The 25837-nt window shown below is 37.1% G+C and overlaps 2 protein-coding genes across 3 annotated transcripts in view; one reads left to right on the forward strand and one right to left on the reverse strand.

The window, feature by feature from the left end:
• NCAPG (non-SMC condensin I complex subunit G) overlaps positions 1-9643 on the forward strand; it is a 29424-nt gene extending 19781 nt beyond the window's left edge. Inside the window, exons 15-22 of the mRNA XM_037390068.1 lie at positions 74-310; positions 631-812; positions 3323-3497; positions 3926-4087; positions 4976-5147; positions 7384-7446; positions 7908-7986; positions 8864-9643. Coding sequence (XP_037245965.1) covers positions 74-310; positions 631-812; positions 3323-3497; positions 3926-4087; positions 4976-5147; positions 7384-7446; positions 7908-7986; positions 8864-8990 — 1197 coding nt within the window. The 3' untranslated portion in view covers positions 8991-9643. The remainder of the gene's footprint in view (positions 1-73; positions 311-630; positions 813-3322; positions 3498-3925; positions 4088-4975; positions 5148-7383; positions 7447-7907; positions 7987-8863) is intronic.
• Positions 9644-12870: 3227 nt separating this feature from the next.
• LCORL (ligand dependent nuclear receptor corepressor like) overlaps positions 12871-25837 on the reverse strand; it is an 85789-nt gene continuing 72822 nt past the window's right edge. For both annotated transcript variants that reach the window (XM_037390146.1, XM_037390089.1), the window contains one exon: positions 12871-13970. In XM_037390146.1, the coding sequence (XP_037246043.1) occupies positions 13787-13970 (184 nt within the window). In that variant the 3' untranslated portion in view covers positions 12871-13786. The remainder of the gene's footprint in view (positions 13971-25837) is intronic.

Here is a 25837-nt window from a genome sequence, read left to right on the forward strand (position 1 = left end):
TTAAGGTAAAAAAAAAAGTTAACATTGGTGGTCTACTGTAAGATAATGTATGTATTTTCCTTACTAAACCTAGGTTTTACAAGTAGACAATATAAAGGTAAAGCTCAGTGCTTTAAAGGTGCTCTTTGATCAACTAATGCTGTTTGGGATTGAGCCATTTAAAGCTAGAAGAGGCAATGACTCTCAAAATGAAGATGCAAACATTAGAACTGAAAATTGTGAGGGAGAAGGTGAAACAACAGAGGAGGAGGAGAAGGCTGCTACAGTTCAGAGCCTCCTGCAACTTCTTTCTGGTTTCTTAGACAGTGAGGTAAGAAATACTATAAAATTTGCCTTAGTTTTGTTTTAAAATTACTTTTGCAGAAAATGCCATTAGGTTGCATGTGAATGTTACATGATGTATAATTGAAATGAATGGTCTAATGTGTAATAGTTGTCCTAGAAAACGACCACAACTTTGTCACTGATACAGACTAATGTTACTCTTGAGCTAGCTTTGAATTTTGTGCAGGTGCAAATATGTGGATGTAAAAAATTGATTGGAAAAATAGGATGTAGACTATTACTATAAAGTATTAGTGAAAACTGCTGTGGTTGGTGTATTGTGTGTATGATCAGTTCTTTCTTCAGTTTTCAGAACTTAGGACAGAAGCTGCAGAAGGCATAGCCAAACTGATGTTCTCTGGGAGGCTGGTTAGTGCCAAGCTTCTTTCTCGTCTTATTTTGTTGTGGTATAATCCTGTGACTGAAGAGGATACTCAGCTTAGACACTGTCTAGGAGTGTTCTTCCCTTTATTTGCGTATGCAAATAGGTATGGCCTTTGTAAATTGTTACTTACATTGTTAAATACATTGGTCTAGCAGCTTTAGGAATCTTTTGATCTTGCACAAATGCAAATTAGACCTTAAGGTCTAGTTCAGCCTCCTATGCATATTACTTCTGAACATACATAATCTCAAACCTATGACTATTCTGAAGACCTTCCATTAATTCCCTTTTATCCCTGTGGCTTTCCATTTGTTTTTTTTCTTTCCTAAGCCTGTAATTGAAACTGTTCTTCAAGATACTGAATAAAAGATTAATTTCAAAAGATGCACTTTACTTATTTATGCTGTTGAGCACTACAGGTAGACTTTGAAGTGTCTAAAAAGTAGCTAGCAGGAATGCGTAATAATTGGTGCCCAGCAGATATCAAAGCAGCAGTCTGGTTGGTTGTAGTTTGGGTTTTGTTTTTGTTTTGTTTTTTAACCAAAGAATATCCCAGTCTAAATTCACAGCAGATTCAAAATCTCCTGTTTATTTTGGTAGTAGACAAAGGAGGTAGAGAGCTTATGTAAGGAGGTTGGAGCTTAAATAGTAATTCTCATCTCTTTGCTCCAAGGAAAAAATACTTTTCAGTTGCTGCTAGTGGTTTTAGCCAGTCTGAACTAGCTGAGGTTTTAGCTGCCTTTTTTTTTTTTTTTTTTTTCCCCAGTTATGGTTAAGATTTAATCGGGGCATACTGTGTATTACCTTATCTATTTTCCCAAACCAAACTGAATCAAAATTTTTGTGGTCTATAAATTGTCACATTAAGAGTAGTATAAAGGGGAGTTGGTTTGGAGAGGAAAACAATCCAAACAAATTTATTTTTGCTGTTGTCAGCAAAAAAAAAGAGGAAAAAATGCCTAGTGTTCCCCAGAATGGGATTTCCCCTACTTCAATTCTTTTGAAAAAAGGTAACAGGAAAACCTAATTCCATATGCTTCCAGTATCTCTGATACCGACTAATGAATTTAAGCTTTTAATATTGATAATATTTTACCTGTGAATGTTGTCTTCTGACCGTGTCAATGTTTTAGTTTTCTTTGAAATGAGTCCTAATGATTGCCCACCTGAGTAATTTTATGTGTTTCAAAGCCATTTGCAAATGACACACCTCATAGATGATCTTTTTCTTGAAAACATGGTGTATGCTTTAAGCAAAAACTGGAAAAATAAGTGGAGAAAAATTCCTAAATCTTAGTCAGGCTCATTGATTTGGAACCTCTGTTTAGTTAGGAAACCTCATTAACTTTCTGTCTCAATACATTATCTGCACTCTGGATCTCAGATGATTCATTTTAAGATGAATAATGGAGTGTCTTTGCTTACCAATACTGTATCTTTAGGAAAAAATTATTAATTAACCATATGTAATTCAGAACTGTTGGCAAAATTGCCATGCAGAAAAGGAAAACTCAGGTAACGAATGAGATTTGGCTGAGATTTTGGTACTGATCTTGCACTAAACTTTAAAATTTGATTTGTTTTTGGGTGCTGCTCTTAACCTCCCCATCTGGTCACAGATATAATCAAGAGACTTACTTTTTTGAATTTAAATATTTGAACTTTCTGTGAGGAAGAGAAACGTTGATGCTGCCATCTACAGATATTCTGTCATGTCAATAGAGTGGCATGGCATGCTTACAACAGGGACAAGATGCTGTAACCAGTGAACAATTCTTATTCATGGAATATTTTCTAAAGAGTAATGAACCCTCTGGCAGCTCAAAAGGTCTTTTTGTCAGCTGATTTGGCTCAATAATCCAACAGCAGACAATCTGCTTTTTAAAAATTATTTACTTTCTTAGTTTTCTTCTGTAGTTATTTGGGTTCAAATAGTAGGTTAACAAGTATCGGAAACAAAAAGGGTTTCACTTCAACTAATACCTTGTACTTTTGGACACCTTACCTTTTAAATTGTTTTGACCTGTCTCGTGGAACTACGCTTTTAGACAACTTGCTGCAGAACCAAGTGCAAGATGATTTTTAGGTTTACTTGGCAGGAGTTCCTAATCCTTCTGAGAAGAGAAAGCACAAGTATTTTTCCCAAAAATCTTGCTAACCACTGCATTTTTTTGCCAGGCTTTCTTGCTTTCTTATGCAATGAGAAGTATTCCCAAAGGAAACTGCTAGCAGGAAGAAGGAATGAGCAGGGACAGGTTACTCTAAATACACATTTCTCTAAATCTTTAAATTTTTCTGTCCCTTAAGTGAGAATATTTCTGTATGTATCAGGTTTTCAGTAGTATGGATGAACTTTCAAACTGTTCAGGGGCAGGAAGTATTACTTAAAAATTGCTTGAAAATACCATGTGCTAAAAACTTAAAAGAAATTGGTTCTGTGAAGCAGTTTTGATATCTTGATCCTGCTGGATGTCTACGGAGCTTGGCTGCTCTCACTTTGACTGATACATTGTAATGGGTCTGTGAACTTTTATCACAGAAGAGAAAATATAGGGGTGAATTAAGGTTTGATTTTTCTCATTACACTGCTAATGTTTGACTCAATTGAAACAGGTTTAACCAGGAATGCTTTGAAGAAGCTTATCTTCCAACTCTGCAAACACTGTTAAATGCGCCTGCAACTTCACCCTTGGCTGAAATAGATATCAGTAATGTATCTGAACTGTTCGTGGACCTGACCAGACCAAGCGGACTGATGGCTCAGTCTAAAAAGTCTCAGGACTATCAGGTACAGTGTGGCTAAACTGGAGAAAAAGTGTCTTTGTATCTAGAGATTTAAGAACTGACCCCCTTCACTTGGGGCTGTCTGGACTTCGTTGAGATTCCTGGTGTCTGCAACTACATTAAATGAGTAACTGTTCAGCTAATTAAATCTTTTAGCTTGATGCCCTTCCCTGCCCCCCCCCCCCCCCCTCCAGTTTCCCCTCACTCTTACAATTAAAAAAATGCTAATAGGAACTTGCACCGTGGCTAGTTGGCTATATTGGGGAAAAAGATTCATAAAAAAACCAGTTGGTGTATGTACTCAAAATACTGCATTTTAGGAATGTTCACTCTGTAAAATTAGTCATTAGCAGCTTAAATCAGAATCTCACTGCTGTCTTTTGTAAATAGTCCCCAGCAAAATTTCTGATGCCTAATTTCTTTCCTTTACAGGATTTAACGGTGCATGATAGTTTAGCAATGAAAATTTGCAATGAAATCTTGATGGACCCAACTGCGCCAGATGTTCGTCTTCATGCAAAAGCTTTATGTTCACTAGAACTCAGTAGTTCTTTCACAGAGAATTTTCTGGTTCTGCTCAATGAGATTCTAGAGGTAGTACATAAGTTATATGGTTCTTACTTTTGTAATCATTAGCAATCTAATAATCTGATCATTTAAAAATAAAGTACCTTTTGTTTACTATGACAATACGATTAGATTTTCTCTTTTTAACCAGTCTTTGAAAATTCTTTTGGTAAGTCATTTACAAAAATCTGAGCTGATATCACTGCATAATTTACACATTTCAGCTACTGTAGATAGTAAAACCAGTGTGAAAGTGTGCCCAACTTGATACATTTAGTACAGTAAGTTATTTTGATAACTATGGTGTAATTAACTTCTTAATACTGGATTTTATTTAAACAAAGTTGGATTGTTTTTTTTTTTTTTTTCACAGTTTGGGTGGTTTATCCTTTAGTTTAATAATTAACAGTTGAAATGTTACACCTAAAGTTATGATGTAACTGTAAGATCATTAGGCAACATGAAAAGGGTGCCTGATTTAAGGTGAAGTGGGAACAGATTACAAGACTGATGTGAAAGTTTTTACCTTGCTGCTTTTATTAATATGGAAAAATAAAGTAAAATTTGAGTGTGACAGAGGAAGAAAATGTTGTATACAGAAATGCTGAAAAGAATGCTGATCCACTATGGGCATGTCATCCAATGGTAGCTGTGTTCCAGGACTCAGCTGGAAAGGTCCAGTCACTTTAATATTTTTAGGTTTCCTTAAAGCAAGCAAACAAAAAAGTATTTTGGGGTTTCAGTGCCTGGTGTTGATGGAGAAAGTGTTTCTCCTTTCAATTTGATTATCTTCATGTCACACGTTGTATCGTAGTGCAGTAAGTTTAACTAATCCTGTTAGTGGGTAAATTTAATTAATAAAATAAATAGTTGTAAAATTAAGTAGCATTTAAACATTAAATTTCTCTTTTCCAGAAAGTGAAAGATAAATGGTGTCAAAAAGCTATTCAGAAGATCAAGGTGAACTTGACCAAAGATCCTAATGTGAGCAAAGACCACTGTGAAAGGACTGAGGAGATGGGCCTCTCTGAAAGGGCACAGGAAACTGACATCACATTACCTGAAAATACTATTCAAAGTGAAGAAGGTAATTCAGGAGAGGTGTAGTTTAGTAACAGGTGTTTGAAGAGTGACTTCTTTAGATGTTATGAAAATAAGTTTTAGTTTTCCTCCATTAAATTAATCTTGAAAAATGGGAAAAGGTAACATCTAGTAAATGTGTATACAGTTTAAAATATTTGTACTGAAGTATTTTTCCTTTTTTGTTGCTTTTTGATCAGACTCTGTATTTTCTTATTCTCAGTATTACTCCAGTATAACTAGTGCTGTATTTTGAGTGTCAAGCTCGCCCTGTAGCTCATTCTTCCCAACAAAGACAGTAATAAAATGAGGTGCTTTCCCCCCACCCCCCCACTGTTTGGCACACCCATGAGTCTACTAAATACCTGACTAACTCATCTTTAGAATGTGACTTGCTAACTTGGAGAGAGAAACAAGTGCTTTGTGGAGTTTTTAGATTCTGGAGTTACCATGCCTGTGCTTCTTGCAGGCTGTATTGTAGCAGTGTATAGCTGATATCTTTGGTGTTCACATCGGTCCTTGTTATGAGCTCACATGTTGGAGCCAGATTTGGTTTTATGGCTATTTAAGAGCTTGAAGTGGAAGAAGCCGGAAGACTTTCCACCACCTGCACAGCTTATGCAGCTGCATGTGCTTTAGCAGGGTAGATTGTGCTGGTGGCACAAAAAGTCTAACATTTTTCAGCAGAAAAGCAATTGGATGAAACTTGTTTAGGTTTGCTTGCAGCAGTAAAGCAAAGATACTGACGTGAAACTGTTTTCAGCAGATCATGCTTTCTTTCAGCATTCCTTTTAATTATTTATCTTTTCTAGTGGATTATTTCCAGGCTTTAATCTGTTGTTTCTGGAAATGTCAAATACTTCAATTTCTCGTATCTTCTATGTTTATGTCTCCAAATATTTATTGGATGGAAAGTTGGAAGTATGCTTTGAGAAAATAATTATACTGTTTTCTGCTAGCATCTGATAATACTTTTTGGTATGAATTTCTCATGAAGGAGGATTTTTGAACACTTTATGAAAGCAGGCTGTAGGAGAAATGCATTTTTCCCTTTCCCTCTCCCATCCCTCCCCAATGATCCATTTGGGATCATTAAAAATAAAGCAGCATTTACTACTTCAAATTTGTAAATAATAGCTGTGAGCAGAAAGGGCAGCAGATACTATTTTTCTATTTCAATTGCTGCAAAGGAGATTTAGATTTGATGTTAGGAAACAAGCTTCCCAGCGATAAGAGAGACTGCTGAAGAAAGAGAATTCCTAAAATTGTTAGAAATGTTAAGACTAGACTAGAATATTGCAGTTGGAAATGATCTACAATGATCACCTAGTCCAGCTGCTTGACCATTTCAGGCCTGAGCAAAAGTTAAAGCATGTTGTTAAGGGCATTGCCCAAATGCCTCAAACACTGACAGGCTTGGGGCATTGACTGCCTCTCTAGGAAGCCTGTTCCAGTGTTCGACCACCCTCTCAGCAAAGAAATGCTTCCTAATGCTCATATTCACCTGATACAGCTGGTCCCTTGCAGGTTCAGTGTCCTCAAATGGAAAGTCACTGCTCCCACACCCGTGGTCCTCCAACTCAGGACACTGGGCGGCCCGAGGTCTATCAGTATTGTTAAAGGCTGAGGCAAAAAAGCATTGAATGCCTCTGCTTCCCTTCATCCCTGTTAGTCAGGTGACCACTTCAACAAGTATTGGTCAAATGCTTTCTTTAGACTTCGTCTTGCTTTTAACACACTTTGAAAAGGCCTTTCTTGCTATCTGCCACAGCACTGGTCAGTTTCAACTCTGAGCTTTTTGGCATTTGTGGTCTTCTCCCTGCATATATGAACCACAGCTCTGTAATCTTCCTCTGAAGTCTGACCTTGCTTCCAGAGATCGTACCATTTCTTTTTCCTTTTGAGCTCCACGAGGAGTTCCCTGTTTAGCCAAACTGGTCTCTGCCCCGCCTGCTTGACTTCTGACACAATGGAAGGTGCTAAACAATTGTCAGGAATAATTTAGATGTGATTGACCTATGCTGGGGCAGGGTTGTAGCTGATTGACATTTTAGGCTTCCTTCTAGCCTCATTATCTAATTTCTAGTCTAAGGAAAATGGGGGGTTAAAATTATGTGGCTTTTTAATGTAACAGCAAAACCTCAAAATATTAGGACTTAAGATAAATTAAGAGTTAATTATCTATGACTTCTGCATGTGCTATTCTGTTTAAAAAAATAATAAAGATGCTTTTCAAACTCCAGTTAATGAAGACAATAGTAAATCAACTGCAAAACTGAGATCTACCAGAAGCAGAGCTGGGAAAGGTATGCATTAGCTTTTTCTGGCTACAATACTAGTTGTTTTTAACAAAATAATTTCATGCTAACTTCTTGTGAACATATAGATACAAAAACCATTCAGTCCTCATGCTCCTTTATAGTTTTAAAAAATTTTGTTAAAAGGTTAAAATAGTCTGTTTTGTGGAAATTTTTAGAGGCTGTTAGCCTCTCCCAACAACACAGTTTTAAAAAAGAAAAAAAAGTCAGACTGCAGGATTTCAAGGTGATTTGGCCAGTCATTTATGGTAATGTACAGGTGTTTATGGAAGAAGTGGCAGGTACATTGTGGGTTTTTGTTGTTGGTTCTGTTTTGTCACCACATTGTGTCTGTGGTGACTGCATATTTATCTGTTTCAATCCAATATCAAACACTGAAGAGATACAAAACTAGTTTAAGAAAAGAAATGGTGCCATGATATAAAAAAGAGATTTTTGCTTATACTTAGGACAACGGAAAGCAGCAGCAGAAGTGAGGTCTGTGAGCAGAAGAAAAACTGGCACAACTGTAAAATGCGGTAGTGAAAGGTAAATCCTTTTCTCTCCACCATCAAAACCATAATGTTTGTTCTAGCCAGGACATGTAATTCAAGTGTTTTTATTTCCCAAAACCTGTATCTTCAATATCCTCTATTCCTAATACACAGATAAATATTTGAGAAAAAATCTTCTTTGAACTGGTACTTTTGAAACCCTCGCAGGTTTGACAGCTTCACATTTTGTTATTGTTGCCTAAGAGCCTGAGGATTTTTTTTAACATACCTTTTGTGTGTAGAGTTAACATACTTTCTAGCCAACAGATTAGTTTTTTCCCTTTTTTTTTTTTTTTTTTTTTTTTTTTGGCTTGCATTATTACTCTTCTTCCAGTCACCTGCTTTTTTAACAGCTGTTCTGTGGAGGAATCAATTTTTTTATATAAACTTTTTCCCCGTCCCCCTCCACGTTTTTGTGGCTTGTTTTTCAAGATGTAGTTCATAAGCTTCTGGAAATGACTGATGAGTATACACAATGCATTCCTTCCATTATGATCTTATAGGATACAAGCATTAAAACGACATTATCTCTGTAATTTTCAGCTGTGCTCACTCTTTCTGAAGCAAGTAATTCATGGACTTCAGGGTCACCAGAGTCAATCATTCCTATTTGCCCATTTGGTCTGTTTATTTTGATACCACTTAATCTTTCGGGAGTTTTGCTTATTTTGCAACTGCTAGCACTTGGTTATCTTTACTGATACTGCTTTGTCACTTAGAAAACATTAATATAGTCTTCTCAAAAAATAAAGAGCTTGTAATTACTAAGTAGTACTTCTGCTCTATAAGACCATGTTTCAAGTTTGTTAATATAAAAATTCTTCAGTTTGCTTAGACTTTTTGTCCTTACTTTAAAATATTTCACATTTCAGTGGTGATGAAATTCCACAAGCGGTCCCAATATCAAGTTCAAGGCCTTCAAGACGAGCAAAAACATTGGCACTTGAAAAAACAAGAATGAATCTTTCAGCATTTCTGAGTAAGGAAGCAGATGAATGAATACACAAGGAGAGAAAGTGTGATCTTTGCTAATGCTGGTAGTTCAAATCAAATCTTATTTTCCAAGTCTGATGTTTTGTTAGTCATAGTTAACTTCTTACGTTATGATCATTTATAATTCTAGATTTTTCTAAAACTTTTTTTTAGATAGATGCTTTTGATATCTTTCCCAATATGAAGTCCATCATTTGTGTAATAGAAACATTAAAATTTTACCTGAGCAAAACTTGGATTTATTTTTTTTTTTAACTTTATTGAGAAGAATGCTTTTTATCTGCAAATAAAAATGGCTGTTTGTGGGAAGTACTTACTAGTTAAAGCTGCTTTGATATTTTATGTTATTCAGAGACTGTCTCGCCTGGAGGGGTTGCTTGTGATGGCAGCAATTTTGAATGCACCTACTTTCTTCATTTATTAGTCTGTGCATCTGCTGGCCACATTTTGTTGTTCATGTTAGGTAAAATAGGATTAATCTCAATTATGAGTTCTGCTTCCTGCAGATGCGTCCACTTTATTTAAACTAATGTCAAAATGGTAAAACTGAGTTACTGATTTTACAAACCTAAGCCTGGAAGTCTGCTACTGATCTTGACTTTGCAAAAAAAAAAAAAAAAAAAAAAAAAAAAAAATCATTAGTGTACTTTGTACTTTTAGAAAAGCATAAAAATATTTGTGGTACAAAATAAGATCCAATAAGGAAAGGGATGCTTAAGAACAGGAGGGACAAAAACCCGAAATACTTTATAGAGACAGTACACAGACCTTATGAAGTGGCATACAACTGCGATTTCTTTCTAGCTTTGAAGTTCACAAGCCTTTTTTGAATGACATTATCTAGGAATAGTCACGCGTTTTACAGAGATGATAGAAGATTAAACTGCACGTAGTAGTAGTCACTGGTGGCTGACAGATTAACTCTGGAAATGCTAGTTTTTTGGTTTGGAAACTGTCAATCATGCCTGTCTGTTACAATATAGGTAATTTCCAAGGTAGTCAGAGAAAACTCAAGTGATTGCTTGACATGCATCTCAAGTACTGATGCCAAATGTAGCTTTTTAAGGAACTTGCACTAAAAATAGGTAAACATACTGTAAATGATGCTTGGTAATGCTCAGAAGTGGTTTATGCAACAAGCGAAAAGTAGTGTTCTCAAAGTGTAAAGCCCGAACTATTATGCTATTTTCAAGCTTGCGTATGGAAAACAGACAGGATTGTGTTGCTTTTCCTTCCTTTCAGTTTTTGTTGGAAATGTGTCAGACTACAAAATGCCATGACACGCTTTGCTGCTGATATTTGCTATTCAGAAGCTTATGTAACTGTAAATTATTTTTATTCGTAATTCTAAGCAGAATTTGGGAGTCCAGAGCTCCCTCTCTTGATAATTGTTTTCTTCAAATCCCCAACTCGTGTTCTAGTGCGAGTTTGCATACATGCAGCCACTTGAGGTTAGAGATGGTGCCTGTTCCCTTGAATGCCACCTGAACATAGTTCAAAAAGGTGAAGCATGTATTTCAGTCTTCCTCAGCTGACTGTCAATTAAAGCTTCACTTGTGCTTTAGCCTTTTGTTGTTGTTTGGTTTTTTTAATTTCAGTTACATTATTTATTTCATCCTCACTCCCTCACTTTTGGGTGGTGGTTTGTTCTTCTGCCACTAATACACTTTCAACAACTGCTGCTAGCCCACTCTTGTTAAAATGAGGTGAAAGTAGGGTTGAAATGACCTATCTTCCTGGCTGCTTAATTAAAGAATAAAACTTTAATCCCCAAGATATTTTAATTGACTTAAAAACAGCCTCTTCGGTACTCTGAACCAGTTAGTGTGCATCCTCTCTTTTTGCTAGCTAAATGCAACAGTGGGTCAAACATGAGCCACACTAGACCTAGTCTTGACTCACAGAATAGTTTGGGTTGGAAGGGACCTTTAAAGGACACCTAGTCCAACCCTCCTACAAACAGCAGGGACATCTTCAACTAGATCAACCTGGTCCTGAATGTTTCCAAGGGTGGGGCATCTACCACCTCTCTGGGCAGCCTGTTCCAGTGTTTCACCACCCTCACTGGGAAAAATCTACTCTGAATCTACCCTCTTAGTTTAAAACAATTGCACTGCTAAATAGGAGGTTCACATGGGCTTACTTCTCTAGAGCTTGCCCAGGTCCCTCTGGGTGGCATCCCCTCCCTCAGCTGTGTCAACTGCACCACTTAGTCACCTGCAAACTTGCTGAGTGTGTACTAGAGCCTGCTGTGTCATTGAAGATATGAAACAGCACTGTTTCCGGTACAGACCACTGAGGGACACCGCTTGACACTGATCTCCATCTAGACATTGAGCTGTTGACCGCTACCCTCTGGATGCAAGCATCCAGCCAATTCTTCATCCACTGAACAGCCCACCCATCAAATCCGTCTCTGCAATTTACAGAGAGAACAATGTTGGGGGGGGCTGCGTCAAAGGCCTGACAGAAGACCACGCAGGTGACATCCATTGCTCTTCCCTTGTCCACTGATGTAGTCACTCCATTATAGAAGGCCGCTAGGTTGGGCAGGCAAGACTTGCCCTTGGTAGAGTTACGCTGGCTGTCTCAAATCACCTCCCTGTCCTCCGTGTGCCTTAGCCAAGCTTCCAGGAGGGTCTGTTCCATGAACTTCCCAGGCGCGGAGTTGAGGCTGACAGGTTGGTAGTTCACAGGGTCCTCCTTTCTACCTTTACAAATAGGTGCAATGTTTCAATTTTTTCAGTCACTGGGGACTTCACCTGACTGCCACGACTTCTCAAATATCATGGAGAGTGGCTTGGCAACTATGCCAGTTCCATATTAATTAATGAGAAAATAGCAGTGGTAATTTGTTGTCAAACTTATAATGATCCTGTGTTTGTTCCTACAGTATTTTTTGTTTCTTAAAACCAGTTTTGTGATTGTTTTTGTTTGCTTGCCTGATCAGTCTCTTCAGACTACAGAGTAAAAAGAATTCCTCTCAGTAACAGCCTCCTTTGGCGGGTTGCTATCTCAAGGGTGAGTGCTATACCAAGAACAATTCTTTTTCTAGCTTTGTTGGTTATTGTCTTAAAGAAGTGGTTAGTGAGCTTGGGTTATGCCTCTATCTGACTCTCATCTGACAACTTTTGAACTCATCAAGCAACTGAAACAATATGACACAAAGGAAGGAATCATAATTGTTAAAAGTAAGCAAAAAAAAAAAAAAAAAAAAAAAAAAGCTGCTTGGAGGTGAGACATCCATAACAGAAAGGCTCTGGTATTTACTCAGTCTTTTACATGAGAAAATCCATGTGGTATGTCCTTCAGGCATACGAACGAGATACTGGCTGCATTGGTTCCCCTGCTTGTAAGCCTGTTTCTGTGCCCCTCTTGGGACAGCCCTGACTCCTTGCTGTTCCTTGTGCTTTGGTGGGGCTCCACTGAAGTCAACTTCAGTGCCTCTCCCCCAGGAAGTTTAGTTCTTTTTTTGGCTTTCTTGCTCCACAGAAGCCAAGTGCATGAAATAGTTGAGATACATAAAGACCCACTAGACAGTGTGGCATGCTGAGTGTTCGTTCTCTTAATCATGTTCTGCACTGTCTGACACTTCAGTGACCCAGGATCCTTCTGAGATCCTGTGAAACTTGAAGGAATTCACAACGATCATTTTATTTCAGTTACTGGATTGCACCTCCAAACCAACAAACTTCTGCGAAGAACTGCATCTTCATTCTGTTATGTAAGATGACAATTTTAAGTGATTCCTTAAAACCTTTGTTTTAGAAAACAGTGTCTTCCAAGGAAATTAGCTCTTGGCAAGAAAAGGACAGAAGACTTGTAAGAAGTTGAATTAAGAAACCTCTACTCTAGCTATTGAATGTATGACTCCAGGAAAGAGAAATCATATCATATGGTTTTATTCTAACACTTTTGTTATAGCTCTGTTAATAATAAAGTTTTGATGAATGAATTACATGAACCTTGCTAAAGCTGATCTACACATGGAATGTCTACAATGTAGTCAGCTACAACCATTTACTACTTTGACTAAACTTTAAAATTTTGGTGTTTACATTGAATTTCCAAAGTACACAGGAAAAAAAAAAAAAGAAATAGGAGGAGCATTTACATCCATTTTAATTGGTGGCAGGCATAAATTCATAAAAACAAAAGGGGAAGAAAGACCATTTAGCAGAAACCTCAAAAAGTGCAGATACAGATTTGTTGAATGACAATCTTTCAAGAGATTCTCCTGCAGGCTCGGCATTCCTTTTAGACGTTATGGTCATTAAACACTGTCACATAGAAGTTCTCAAGATAAATGAAGATGAAAGCATACTGCAGAAACAAACTGGTGGTGTGATGCATTTCAATCCCTTTGCAAAGGAGATCTCGGATAATTTACCTTTTTACTGCTTTGCTTCAAGGTAGTCTGTCTCCACCTGTTACAGATTTGTTTGAATTATTATTACCATAAATCTTTACATGGTAACCTATGCCACAAATTACATAATATATTAACTTTCGTGCACAAAAATAAAATCGGGGAAATAATTAGAGAACATAGAAAAATCACAATACTATTAAAGGGGAACATCTGATTTTGATAATAAATTTGTACTGCAAGAATTTCATGATGGTCAGATGTGAAACTGTATATTTAAAAAAAGAAGTACATCAAAATGAATAATGCTAGTAGTAATATAAAGCCAAATCACACAAGATCATTTCAAGATCAATGTAATAAATGCTTATTATTCAGCAGAAAAAAAAATCAGGAACAATGTACAAAATAATAGTGCAAGAACAGCTGCAATCTATTTGTTCTCATCAGTTTTGAGATTTTGGTTAAAAACTTTACAGCTGGCGAGAGATGCTGCTGAAAGACTCAGATTCCACTCAGTGGGCTGATTAAGGCACATCTTTATGGACTTCAAATGTTCATTTTCTGTGTTCATGTCTATTGAATTCTGTGGCTCCGAGACTTTCACTTGTAGCGTGCTGTGAGGAAAGAAGTGGGGGTGGGAGAGGGAAAAAAATGAGAAAAAGTTTAGTATGCTTTCCTCTTCCCCTGCAAACAAGCAAACTGATAAGAGGCAAGATGAGGTGGTGGCAGAGCGTGTTCTGCTGGGTGTTTTTTTTATTGGTTTACTGCGTTATGTTCCAGAAACACTGAGATGAGAACCTGACCGTGCTGCGTTCTCCCTGTTGTGAAAGGACATCAGGCTTGTTTGCATTGCAGTAACTGAGGTCCTGCCAAGTTTTGGAGACTGTCCTAGGTCAGTCTCCAGCTCGTGCTATTCCTCTGCAGAGGAATAAGGGTGTTCTGCAGGCTGGCCCTTCTTAAATAGCATCCAGCTGACTACTGTAAAACCACAGAGCAGGAACTGGGCGAGAATTTGTTTGGGTTTTTTTCTGACGTTAATTTAGTACAGTCATAAAAGGTTTTTATTTTGTTTCAGATCTAGGAAAATAAGTCCTACAAGAAGATAAAAAAACTTAGCTTTTTGTAGGGATCACAAAGCAGAGGCCATAAGTGTAGATTCAGTCATAACTCTCATTGTTGCCATACAGAACCACAGAACAGACTCATAGAATGGGTTGGGTGGGAAGGGGCCTTTAAAGGTCATCGAGTCCGACCCCCTGCCATGGGCACGGACACCTTCCACTAGCCCAGGTTGCTCAGAGCCCTGTTCAGCCTGACCCTGAATGTTTCCAAGGATAGGGCATCCACCACCTCTCTGGGCAGCCTATTCCAGCGTTCCACCACCCTCATCATAAATTCTTCCTTAATATTTAAAGCAGTGTAATTGTGCACGTTCAGAAGACAAGAAGGTACAGTTTGGCAATCCTAATTTTGAACCTCTCCACCCCTGCTATTTTTTCCCCTTTTTTTTCCTGCCCTACCTCTTGCAGTGATGCGTCCTATGTGCAATTCATTGTTTCTCACCATCTTTTTCAAAGATTTCAAGAAGTGCAAGAATGATGCAGAGGTGGAGATATTTTAGAGATATTTCTAATTACTGTGATACTAAAGTTCTAAGTTCTAGGTAGTTTAACTAAGGGTAGGAGGTAATGATCATACTATAAACTGCCTGTGCACAGTTTCTCCTATCAAGGAAGTGTTTAAGCAGCAAGACTCTCTTAATGGCTCTTACTTGCTGCATTTCAGGAAACCAGGTTCATCACAGGCCTTGAGTGTAAATTATCAACGATTGAATCTGCTGAAGTACGGTGTTTGCATGGGTGAACAATCTGGCTGAGGACATTCGGTAATCATAAGACGATAACCTAAAACATAGTAGCTTGTGTTACTCAAATACTGGTGACTGACTTTGGTTGGACTTTTTCCTATGTCATGGCAAGAGGGAAAGACAGCTTGTGTAACAGCTGAAGTGACAAGTCACTGTTACTTTTCACAGATCGTACGAAATACAATTTTCATTCTTTTACATTTTTATGCAAGCTTTCTAGGCTATACGCCTTTCTGACATGGTAGTGAAACAGGCGTTACTGATTTATTAACCCTCGTTCCCAGCCCTCCCTAACTGGGCTATTGCTCCCATGCCCTGCATTTCCTTGTGCCTTTTATTCCCCTGCCTCTGTCTTTTGTCCTGTTTTTGCCTTGTACCCTTTTCCTTCATTCTTTTCTGCTTTGCACACACTCTTGTTGCTCTGGTCTTTTCCTTCACATAGGAAACAGAGTGTGAGCACAGGTGACAGAGAAGACTGTAGTCAACAAGGTTACTTTCTTGAAGTTACCGCCTCTTCAGACTTGAATCTTTGCCCTCACTTGCTGTGAGGAAAATCAAAGCCTTTTCTTACGACCATCGGATTAGTAAGTGCAGACATGAGATGGTGCTGGGGCTGAAGTGTTGCAGCTTTCCTTATCCCCACTGGTTCTGTGCTTTCCAGGTGTGGCCAGGTAGCAAAACTTAAATTTAACAGAAATAATCAACAGCTAAATTAAGAGATAGGGCTTGAATGTTATTTTGTTTGGGGGTTTGTTGTTGGGTGTTTTGTTTCTGTTTTGGTGGTGGCTGTTGTTTTCTGAAAGGAACGTAAATGCCTTGGGAATCAAGAAATGGCAAACTGAAGTAGTATATACCTGCAGCGTGCTTTGAAGCACAGCATTTCTACTGTCTTTAAAGCAGCAGATACAGAATTAATGCTGAGCAAGTGCCAGACAGAGAAAGCTAAAGGTTCAGGCTTCTCAAATGATTTGGCATGTTACTTCTGTGTATAAACTATTGATTGTACTAAGTCAGTATGGCGCATTTTCCAAACACCACTGCTAGCAGTAACACAGCTAGGGTTTGGTGTAATCGTGACCGTAATTCCCCGTTTGCTTGGACTGCAAATGAAAACGCAGAGTGCTGTAATACAACCAAACAGCACTTTCTGAGTAGTCAGCTGAGGGACTTTCCTACTCTTTACTGTTTATTTTTGTACAGGTTTCAAACTGGCACTGAGGTACCTGCTGATAATTGCCATGCAGTAATTCACCTCTTACAGAAGAACCCTAGGACACTAGAGACTTTCACATTTTAAAGAGAATGCGTAAAAACAGAAATAGGAAAGTGTTAGTGTCTTCTTTCAGTTCCCCAGTACAGGTAACATCCACATAAAAAGCTCAAGTATTTTAGGAAATTTTACATTGATAAAAATAAAGTAGAAAATAATATGGTTAGAGATCTGCATTAATGTATTCATTAACCAAGAAGAACCTAGTTTTTCCATCTTTTCATTCTTGTGTGATTTATTTTTTTGCTGTTGATATAACAAGGTACAAAAATGGTGTATTTAAATAGTATTTTTTAAACACAGAATGTAATTAAAGCATAAAATTAAATAGAAAGTTTTAATTTCTCCAGCCAAATCTATCAATAGATTCTACTCTTAAATTTTATTCTGCTTTGCTTACAAGAGGCACACTGCATTAAGCACTCCTAGCAAAAGAAAGAGATGCTTCATACAGCAGCCCTCCTGTCAGGAAGAACTGCAGGTTACAGCCTGATGCCACCAGCAGCCATGAAGCCCGTTTGAGTAGAGCTTGGAATTAGGCTGTATAATACCTCTGCTCAATATCCTCCTGGAGTTCTCCACTACCAGTTCTTCCACCAGGAAGAAAACGGAGGTCCCTTTATCTTCCTAGACAATAGGCATTCGCTAATCTTATATAATGGTCTCTTAGAAAGGTTAGATTTTCCAACTCTGAAGCCATCTGTTTACTTTTCCAGCAATTATAATCTGTTTTGGTTTTATTCACTTGGGATTGACTCAGTTAATCAGTTTCTGTCCATGTGATTTGTGGAAGTGGGCTACAAGTGCTTCTGTAACATGGAACATAAATTCCAGCCATGGCATATTCAATAGTTTTGCTTTCACTAGGAATTTGAAGACAGGCCAACAGTGCTAGAAGCCCAGTGAAAAAGAAGAAAACCATTTATATTTTTAAAAGTTCTTTTAGTGATATTTCTTGAAAATTCAGATGCTTTTCTTCAACTGTAAATATACTACCCTCTACCAGCCCTTGTCCTCTAACTACTCTCGAAGTGCTGGTAACATATTTAAAGGTTAATTTAAAAGATTTCATATTTCAGAGTGCACAATAACTGATTCCAATAACTGTCTTAGAAAGTAAAAGTGAAAAAAAAATATCTAGAAATAAAAGTATACCTTTTTGATCTGAAACAATAGAAATAAAAAAAAATACACCTCAGGGAGCTAAGTTGTATGTTTCTGCAGTCCTTTAGCATGTGCTGTGTAACTGCTCTGTATAAGGAGCATCTTCAGTCTTACAAAGATTTTTGACTGTGAGTGAGCATATGTGACCTACAGGAGAGGCAGGAGGCACCAGGTACCGCACTGAGAACGATGTGGTGTGACACTGTGGTGGACACACCAAGGCCGTGTACAGTGACAGGACACGCTGTTTTGTCAGTGCAGGCTAAGGATGCCCTCATGTGCTCTTGGCTTTCTTTGGATGCTGTTGCACACAAAACCAATGGGTCTAGAAAACTGTCAGTGAGGACTCCAGGATAATTTTTTTTTTTTTTCATATGTTGCAACTCCCAGTTCCCTAATCGCCATTCCTCAATCATCTCTGAATTTACTACTTTTCGACAGTGAGGGGAAAAAGAGGCAATTGCCTGTTACTTTAACAAATCACTGTAGCCAAATCAGAATAATACTGATGGACTGTGAAGTCCTGTATCTAGTCTCCCCTGGCTAAGCAGACAACCCTACGTGTGGTTAAGTCTCCAGGCCTGCTAGGACCTAAAAGGATCATCTCTTCCCACAGAAATTTCCTCCCATCATTAAAGCAAAAGGAATTAAAATAAAATGGTCTTTGAATTCAACCTTCTACTAAAGCAAGCAACAAGGGGCCTTTCCTTGCTCCCCAAAAGCTAAAGAAAACCCTGCCCTTTTCCACACTTCCAGTTAAAATTGCTTGAATACAAGTATTTCTTTGTGAAATATTGCGTTTCTTTCTCTAGTTTTACCAAGTCATTGTTATGATAACAGAAATACTGATTTTTAATAGCAGGATGTGAAAACAATACTGTATAAGTTGACAGGCTGACAAGCATGAAAAGAAAAATAATATTCTTTGAGCTGCTTATTTTCTGTGCAGTTTGGATCTGCGTTCTTCAGGAAAAACAGGAATTTGACACCTGTTCTATGAAAATGACAAAGTTAAAAAAAACATCTGGCTAGCTTAAGTCCATACATTTGCTGAGTTAATCTGTGTCTGCGACAAGTCAAGGCCATGCACAAAAAGTAGGGATAGGGATAAGTGTTTTTTATCTGTTGGGTGACTCCTCTGCACTTCCTATCAAAAAGATTACCATCAAATGTTGTGTGTTTGTATGCTGAAAAATGACTACGAAAGTACCACTATAGGGTTATATTTCTCTAAATCTTTTGCAACACTTACAGATAAAAATGTCCCCACCTAGCTAAGAGCTATGTCAGACTGGTTTTAACCCTCCTGTCTGACAAAAATTCTGCAAATTGCACTTGTTACACACCTCCATCAATGATGTGCAGGTTGATAGCTTGGAAAGTATAAGATCATTTGTGATACACTGCACTGATTTGAGGCTTTTACAGAAAGGTTTCAAAAACACTGAGTAGAAATAGTAAAACTTTAGCAGCATAAAACAATTTTATCTATACAGACTATTCAAACATTTCCCAGAAAAGGAAACAGTGGAATGTATTAGGTTAAAATCTGCAATGACTATAGTAGCCTCAGCATGCTTTCCAATAGAGATTGATTTGATAATGCAACATACATTGAAATTCAAGTAAACTGAGCACACACAGTCAGATTTGCTGTCTCTAAAATTTAAACTCATCTTTCCACAATGCTAAAAAGCAACAACAAAGAAATCTACAAATAAATTTTTAAATGTCTCATTACTGTTTCTCAAAGGGATTCTCATTGTAATAAGAAATAATAGTTTTCAGCTGAGTGGATGGAATCCTATTTGGGAATCAGAGAGAGAGAGAGAAAGAAATGCTCTGGAAATAGATGGAGCTGGGGAGATAAGCAATATCCAGAGAGTCTGAAAAATCTGGACTACTAAGACAAATAAATCAGTACACAAGACAGAATCAAGACAGAAGGTGAACTGAATTGAGACAAAAAGACAGGCTGAGGCGTCAGAACCAGTCACAGTCCCACCTGACATTATGGTAGAAAAGTTTCTTTTGCTCTTCATACTACCTCAGAAATGTTTTCTTGGTTTGAGGGGGAAAAAAAAAAAGTGGGAAGAAGAAAGGAAATAGGAATGAAATGCATACAAAATATATGAGAAAGATAACTAAAAGAGGCTAGTAAGAATTTGCTGAGAACTTGTGGCACATCAGGGAAAGAGGCTTACTTACTGGTAGCTATTTCCTGAAGCTATATATTGAAATATCCACACACTGTTGAAACTTTAATTTGCACTGAGGCAAAATTATATAGCAGTGGATGTTTGTTGCACCTTTTACATCACTAATTCATCTTCAAAGAACACAGCAGAACAGCAAAACCAAACAGCATATTTTATGCATTTTCAGGTGAAAGTTTGTCAAGTGGAATAGATGACAACAGTTTCAGAGTGCAGTCATAGAAATAACGTGACTTTCTCCCCCAAACCAGTCAGCTACAGCAAATATTCTCATTCCCTCAAACATAATAGATCACAGGCAACATAAAAGGTTTAAATTGCAACTTCACTGCAGAAATTGAGAACTGAAACAAGTATTGGAGGGGTGGGGGTGGGTGGGAAGAAAGAAGTTCATCAGACTTGCGCAGCCATGGAAGTACAGAGCTCAGTGCTAATGAACATTCTCCCCAAAATACAGGACGGATTTGAGTGTATGTTGACAAGTTTAAATATAGACAACATTCCTGCCCCCTTTAATGTTATAATTATTTAAAGCAGCCTGATAAAGTTATTTAGAAATGTGATCTTTTGGACAAGAGTCCTTATGTTTTGTAGTAATACAGATTATTTAGCAGTTCACAGAAAGCACAGGGTTCTTAAAGCACAAGGAAACAAAATATAAATGTAAGCTGTCACTGAAATGGGCATGAAGAAGTGATAAAAATTTTAGGGCATCTTTTTCTAGTGCTGATAGTATTAAACCTGTTTAAGAAAAAAATGCTCTTATGATCTCATATTGTTCATAGAATACTGTCTTCAAGATCTTGGAAACAAAAACCAGCTAAGAATCTAACAGTTGTAAGGAAGCATCATTAATTTGATGATGAACAAATTTAATTCTTAGCAACTAGGCACCTTCATGAAACAAGTCTGCCTCTGATCATCAGTTCCATCAAAGAAAACTGCCTAATTTCTAAGCATTACTAGAATTTAGTAGCATGCAAATAAATAAAAAAAAAACCCTAAACACCTGTTGTGCAGATGACTACTGTTGTATTTACCCTAGAAACATACTATAACAGAAAAAAGGTTTTGCTATTTGTATTCTAGTTAATCATAATTAAAAATGGTTTTGAACAAAGTACAGTAAGACTAAGGCTTGGAGGTTCAGAACTATGTATGCTGGTTTGGGCTGTTCTCAGAGGAAACAGAATGCCACCATCTCAACACAGTGATAAATGCAGCTACGTAAATGTTGTCATTGAGCTGGATTAATCTTGTATCTTTAATTCATAATAGTTTTTTGACATTAGAAATGCAATTATGTTATGGAGGGAGATCATCTAATAAATATGATGAGAGTCCCTGGGTGGTTTATAACCCACCAGACTTCTGAGTTACGGAAGGTCAAACAATAATTTGCAAATAAGTCACTTCCTTTTCTGAGATTTCTACTACTTAAATATAATTTAAAAACAGCTGTGAGTAGTAAACTGATAAATATGAATGTCTCAGCAACAAATCTGATATTGAGAAGAATTTCTTCAAACACACATCTCAAGAACTTCAAACTAGAAAGACAGGTATCAACAACCACCACAATTTTAAGAATGGATACCTTCAGTATAGCTTTTAAATCTTTACTTGTATTGTAAATAAATTTCTGAAATTATTGCTACTGAATGTTTTGAAATTTAGACTAAGTACCCCAATAAAAACACTGAAACCTAACTTTAAGTACTTTTCCCCCAAAAAATTTAGCCTCCCTTCCAAATGGAAAACGTGACATAGATAAAAGAGCACCAGCACCACCAAGTGAGAATAAGTTTTGTGGTTTGTTTTTTTTTTTTAATTAAGAAAAATATCACGTGGCATTCTTACAGCTTCTAGATAGGAATTTTTCAACTAGGCTTCCATTTCACGTACAGAAAAATAATCCGTTTTTTGAAGCAAATAATCAAGATTTCAATAGTTTGAAATAGACAACTTTGAGGGCAAGCCTGTATCAGTAAAATATCAAGTATAATCTCTGCGTATTTGTGCAGTCTGCACCTTCAATAATAGGAACCTGTGACAAGATCCACCTGAAAAGACTGACCCCCCTTAATAATCTTAATTTTTATGTATGCATGTATTTTAATGTGAAACGTGAAAGTCTTATTATTCTCATTCCTAGCAGGACCACAATTTGGAAATATTCTACCCTGAGCTGCAAAATGAAAACAAAGAATAACAATACCTACATAAGACCTGCTTTGAAAAACATCAGCGTAGTCACGTTACTCACTAATGTCTTGACAACTGAGAGAAAACATTCAAAACCAAATAAAAATACATAGGCTTATGCTTTTGAAAGGATTTTAATTCCTAAGCTAATGTTAAATCAAGGCCATTTCCACTGGCAGGCATGCAGAAAGAAAAGCAGGTCTAAAGTCAATTATCACTGAAGAAAGTGCTGCAGCCAAGTTAAGATACCTGCCCCACTTAGAGATAAACATGATAAAAGACAGAAGCCTAGATTCCTTTCCCGTATGCTTAGAAGTGGAAACAGAAAGGAACATGCAGCAGTAAGTAGAGGATGGAGAGTAGGTAAGTTGGCATACCCACTGAAAGAAGTTTGTGAAACTCCTTCTAAATTTAATTTCTGAATTAATTAGCTGAATGCAGACATAAGTCAGGTGAATTTCTGCTGCTGAGCAAAAAAAAAAAGACAATAAAATCTGTCAAATTGGCAAGACCAAACAAAATAATAGAGGAAAAAAAAGCTTAGGTCTGCACAAAGCAAGACGTTTCTCTAAAGATTTACTTCTCTTAGTAGAGCAAGAGATGCTATTATTACTACTCCAAAGAACATTGAGGAATAATCAGAGCAGCCTTACTGATGTCTAGAACATGAGAGAAATTAGCATCAGAAAAACATCTCCTTCCTTCAGTTATAAAAAAAAGGAAAGAGAAATATAAATTCCATGACCTGTTCCACAAGAGCAGAACATGCAATTTGCCATGCGAATGGGCACAGAAACAGTAACTTTTCCAGAACTATAAAGTGGCCAGAGCTGTTGGTCCAAAAGCATGGAGCTAGGAAGACAAAAGTCTGTTTATACATCCTGATTTTGGAAAAGATAAAGATCTTTACACTGTAGGGAAAAAAACAAACCAAACAAACCCTGGTCTTCAATAAGAAAAAGTGGATTAAAAAGTAAGCATGCCTATTTAGAAAAGAAGTTCCATACCTGGGTGGTGGTGGTGAAGAAATCTATGACAAAGGCTGACTGACACCTTGCTCATATGGTATTAATAAATCTCTTATCAGGTATAAGAGATACTATGGACTGGCATAAGTACACAATGACAAATATGCAGTAAGCAGCAAAGGGAACGCAACTGGGCTGTGCTCGTCCTGCAGCGCTCTGCAGAGTATGCTTTGGCACTCATAAGCAGAGAGATTGGGAAAAAAGAAAGCTGATGCGTGATCTGAGAATCAATTAAAGTTTGGTACTAAAGGAGAGCAAAGTATGAAGAGAGGATGCAGATGCGTGTGGAACCACTACAGTGTAATGTCTGAATGGTCTGAGAAGCGGTTCAGACGTGGGTGTGGATAAAATAATAAAAGCAATGGCATGAAATAAACAACAGTTCAGCAGGGACCATGACAAAGTACTAATGCGGGTTAGGCAGTTCTTTAACAAAGGCATAGGTGGCTACAGCGGATCACATATGAAGCACAAATCAATGCTATATTGCTGTAAAATTACATGTATCATGACATATAAAAAGCAGTGGGGTAGCTCACATGGGAAGAGATAGTCAATGACAACAGTGTAATTTTCATTATGGGAGCTAAGCTGTTATGAGAAGCAGTTAGACACCCTTTTTGCCCTCATCAGCTTCCCTGAAAAAGTATGCACACTTTCTATGCTTCTATAAGGGAGAAAAAAAAAAAAAAATGCAGAAATCTGCAGGGAAAACATAGCTAGTCTGACTTATTAAAGCGAGTAAGATAAAAAATAATGTTGACAAAAATTATACATTGAGGAAAAAAAATAAGTGAGCATTTAGATGAGAAAACAAGTTAGTCGGCTGAAAGCCGGCAATCCAATAAGGAGGAAAAAGAAATAGCAGATGAAGGAGATACGAAAACTGAAGTAACTCAAGACGATACCTTATGCATTGAAAGGAGAAGACGGAAAGAGATGTGTCTCAAGATCAGCATTATTTTATCAACGTATACTGCAACTTATCAAAATATTATTTTGAGTCATAAACTGACTAGGAACCTGACAAAAATGTGTGGAGTATATTTTAATTACTGCTCAGTTACAATAATTTCAATACTTCATTTGACTAGCAGTGAAATTTCTATTTTATTGTCTAGCTTTTTATAAGGCACTATTAAAAAAAATCCTTGCAAACAACAAAGTAATTTAAAAATGCTAATTAACTTCTAAATTGGGACCTCAGTCTAGGTTCTATTTGCAGTATTTCACATATAGGTACTTAAATTGGTACATTAGAAATGTTCTCAGTTCACAGGTAGCGCATATCCCTATACAAATACATATATAGGTACAGGTCTATAAATCATACATTTCCATATACTTCTATTTTTAAAAAACGCAAATTGGGTTTCCAAACATTTTCTAATAATAAAACATTTTCCAAACATTTCCTAACATTTTCTAATAAAAAATATCTAATAATATCTTTTAAATAACCGTGAAGTAAACTATGTTAATGACGACTCCATCAACTTTCTTTGCTAGATTAGGCACGAGAATACCACCAGGGTTTCTATTGCATTGAAGCCACAAGCATGACACCACCACAGCGGTATACCGCTGTACACAAATACCATCAAGCGGTGATGTCGTGGTGAGTGCACGTGAATGCCAAATGCTGCTCTTAAAATCTTGGGTGTCCCATATAAAACAATTTCCATTCAGATGGATGTATCTAATTAGTTGCGGACTGTTGTAAAAATAGCTGGCTTAATTAGAACCTGAAGGCTGTGAACAGCTTTCAGAAACAGCCTGCTAGGGAACACTCAAGATTCAAGGCCGTTTTAAAGGGCAGAGAGTCTTTCTTTTTGATGTTGACCATAGGAAACACCAGATTAAAAAAGCCTTATGGTAAAAAAAAAAAAGCTGTTCTTAAAATATGGCAAATGTCTTATTTGTATTAAATTAATATCCAGTTACCAAATGAATATAAGGAAGAAGGAACATAAGAAACGAAATATAATTTCTAACAGCTACTCAATGTTTACCTACATTTGAAACAGAATTTCAGATAAATGAATAAATTTAGCACCACTTTGTAAAGCCCTGCAAACAAACGTTTAGACTTCCTCCTGAAATACTCCAAAATAACAAAACATTTCTATTAGTCTCAAATCCTGCTTAAATATCTTTAAGGCACAACTGTGACATTACAGCAAAACAAAAGGATACCGCTAGCAAAAGGATAAAGAGTGAATAAATGCGGCATTGTATTTGGCTTGAAAATCTGAAGGTGTCGTCGTCAAAGGACAGACTACAACTATCTTTTGATTAAGTGAAAGAGGAATTAAAGGAAGGAAAGTCTTTCTAAGAAGAATGAAAAGAAAAATTGAAATTGAATATTTATATTCTCTGCCAACAAATACAATAGATTTTCTTCTAAAACTCCAGACTACTTGAAGAAAAGCCAAATAATAAGGGAGAAAATGAAGAGGTTCATTTTAGATGAAGAAAGTATCCTAGCTTGAAGTGATTGGAATTGATTTTTAAAAGCTTTTCTACGTGAGCTCCCACCTTGATACGAAGGGTAAATAAACAGGTATGTCATATCATCACAGGATGTAGTACTGCTTGCTACTGTAGTAGGTCCACAGCAGCCTCCTTTGCATGTGATAAATCCACACCCTCTCAAGTAGGTTTTAAAAATATTCAGTACATTGTAAGTTCCTAATATGGAGTCTTTTACAGTGTCCCATTTTATTGTTGG

The sequence above is a fragment of the Falco rusticolus genome, chromosome 1 (assembly GCF_015220075.1).
Source record: "Falco rusticolus isolate bFalRus1 chromosome 1, bFalRus1.pri, whole genome shotgun sequence".
NCBI classification, from domain to species: domain Eukaryota; kingdom Metazoa; phylum Chordata; class Aves; order Falconiformes; family Falconidae; genus Falco; species Falco rusticolus.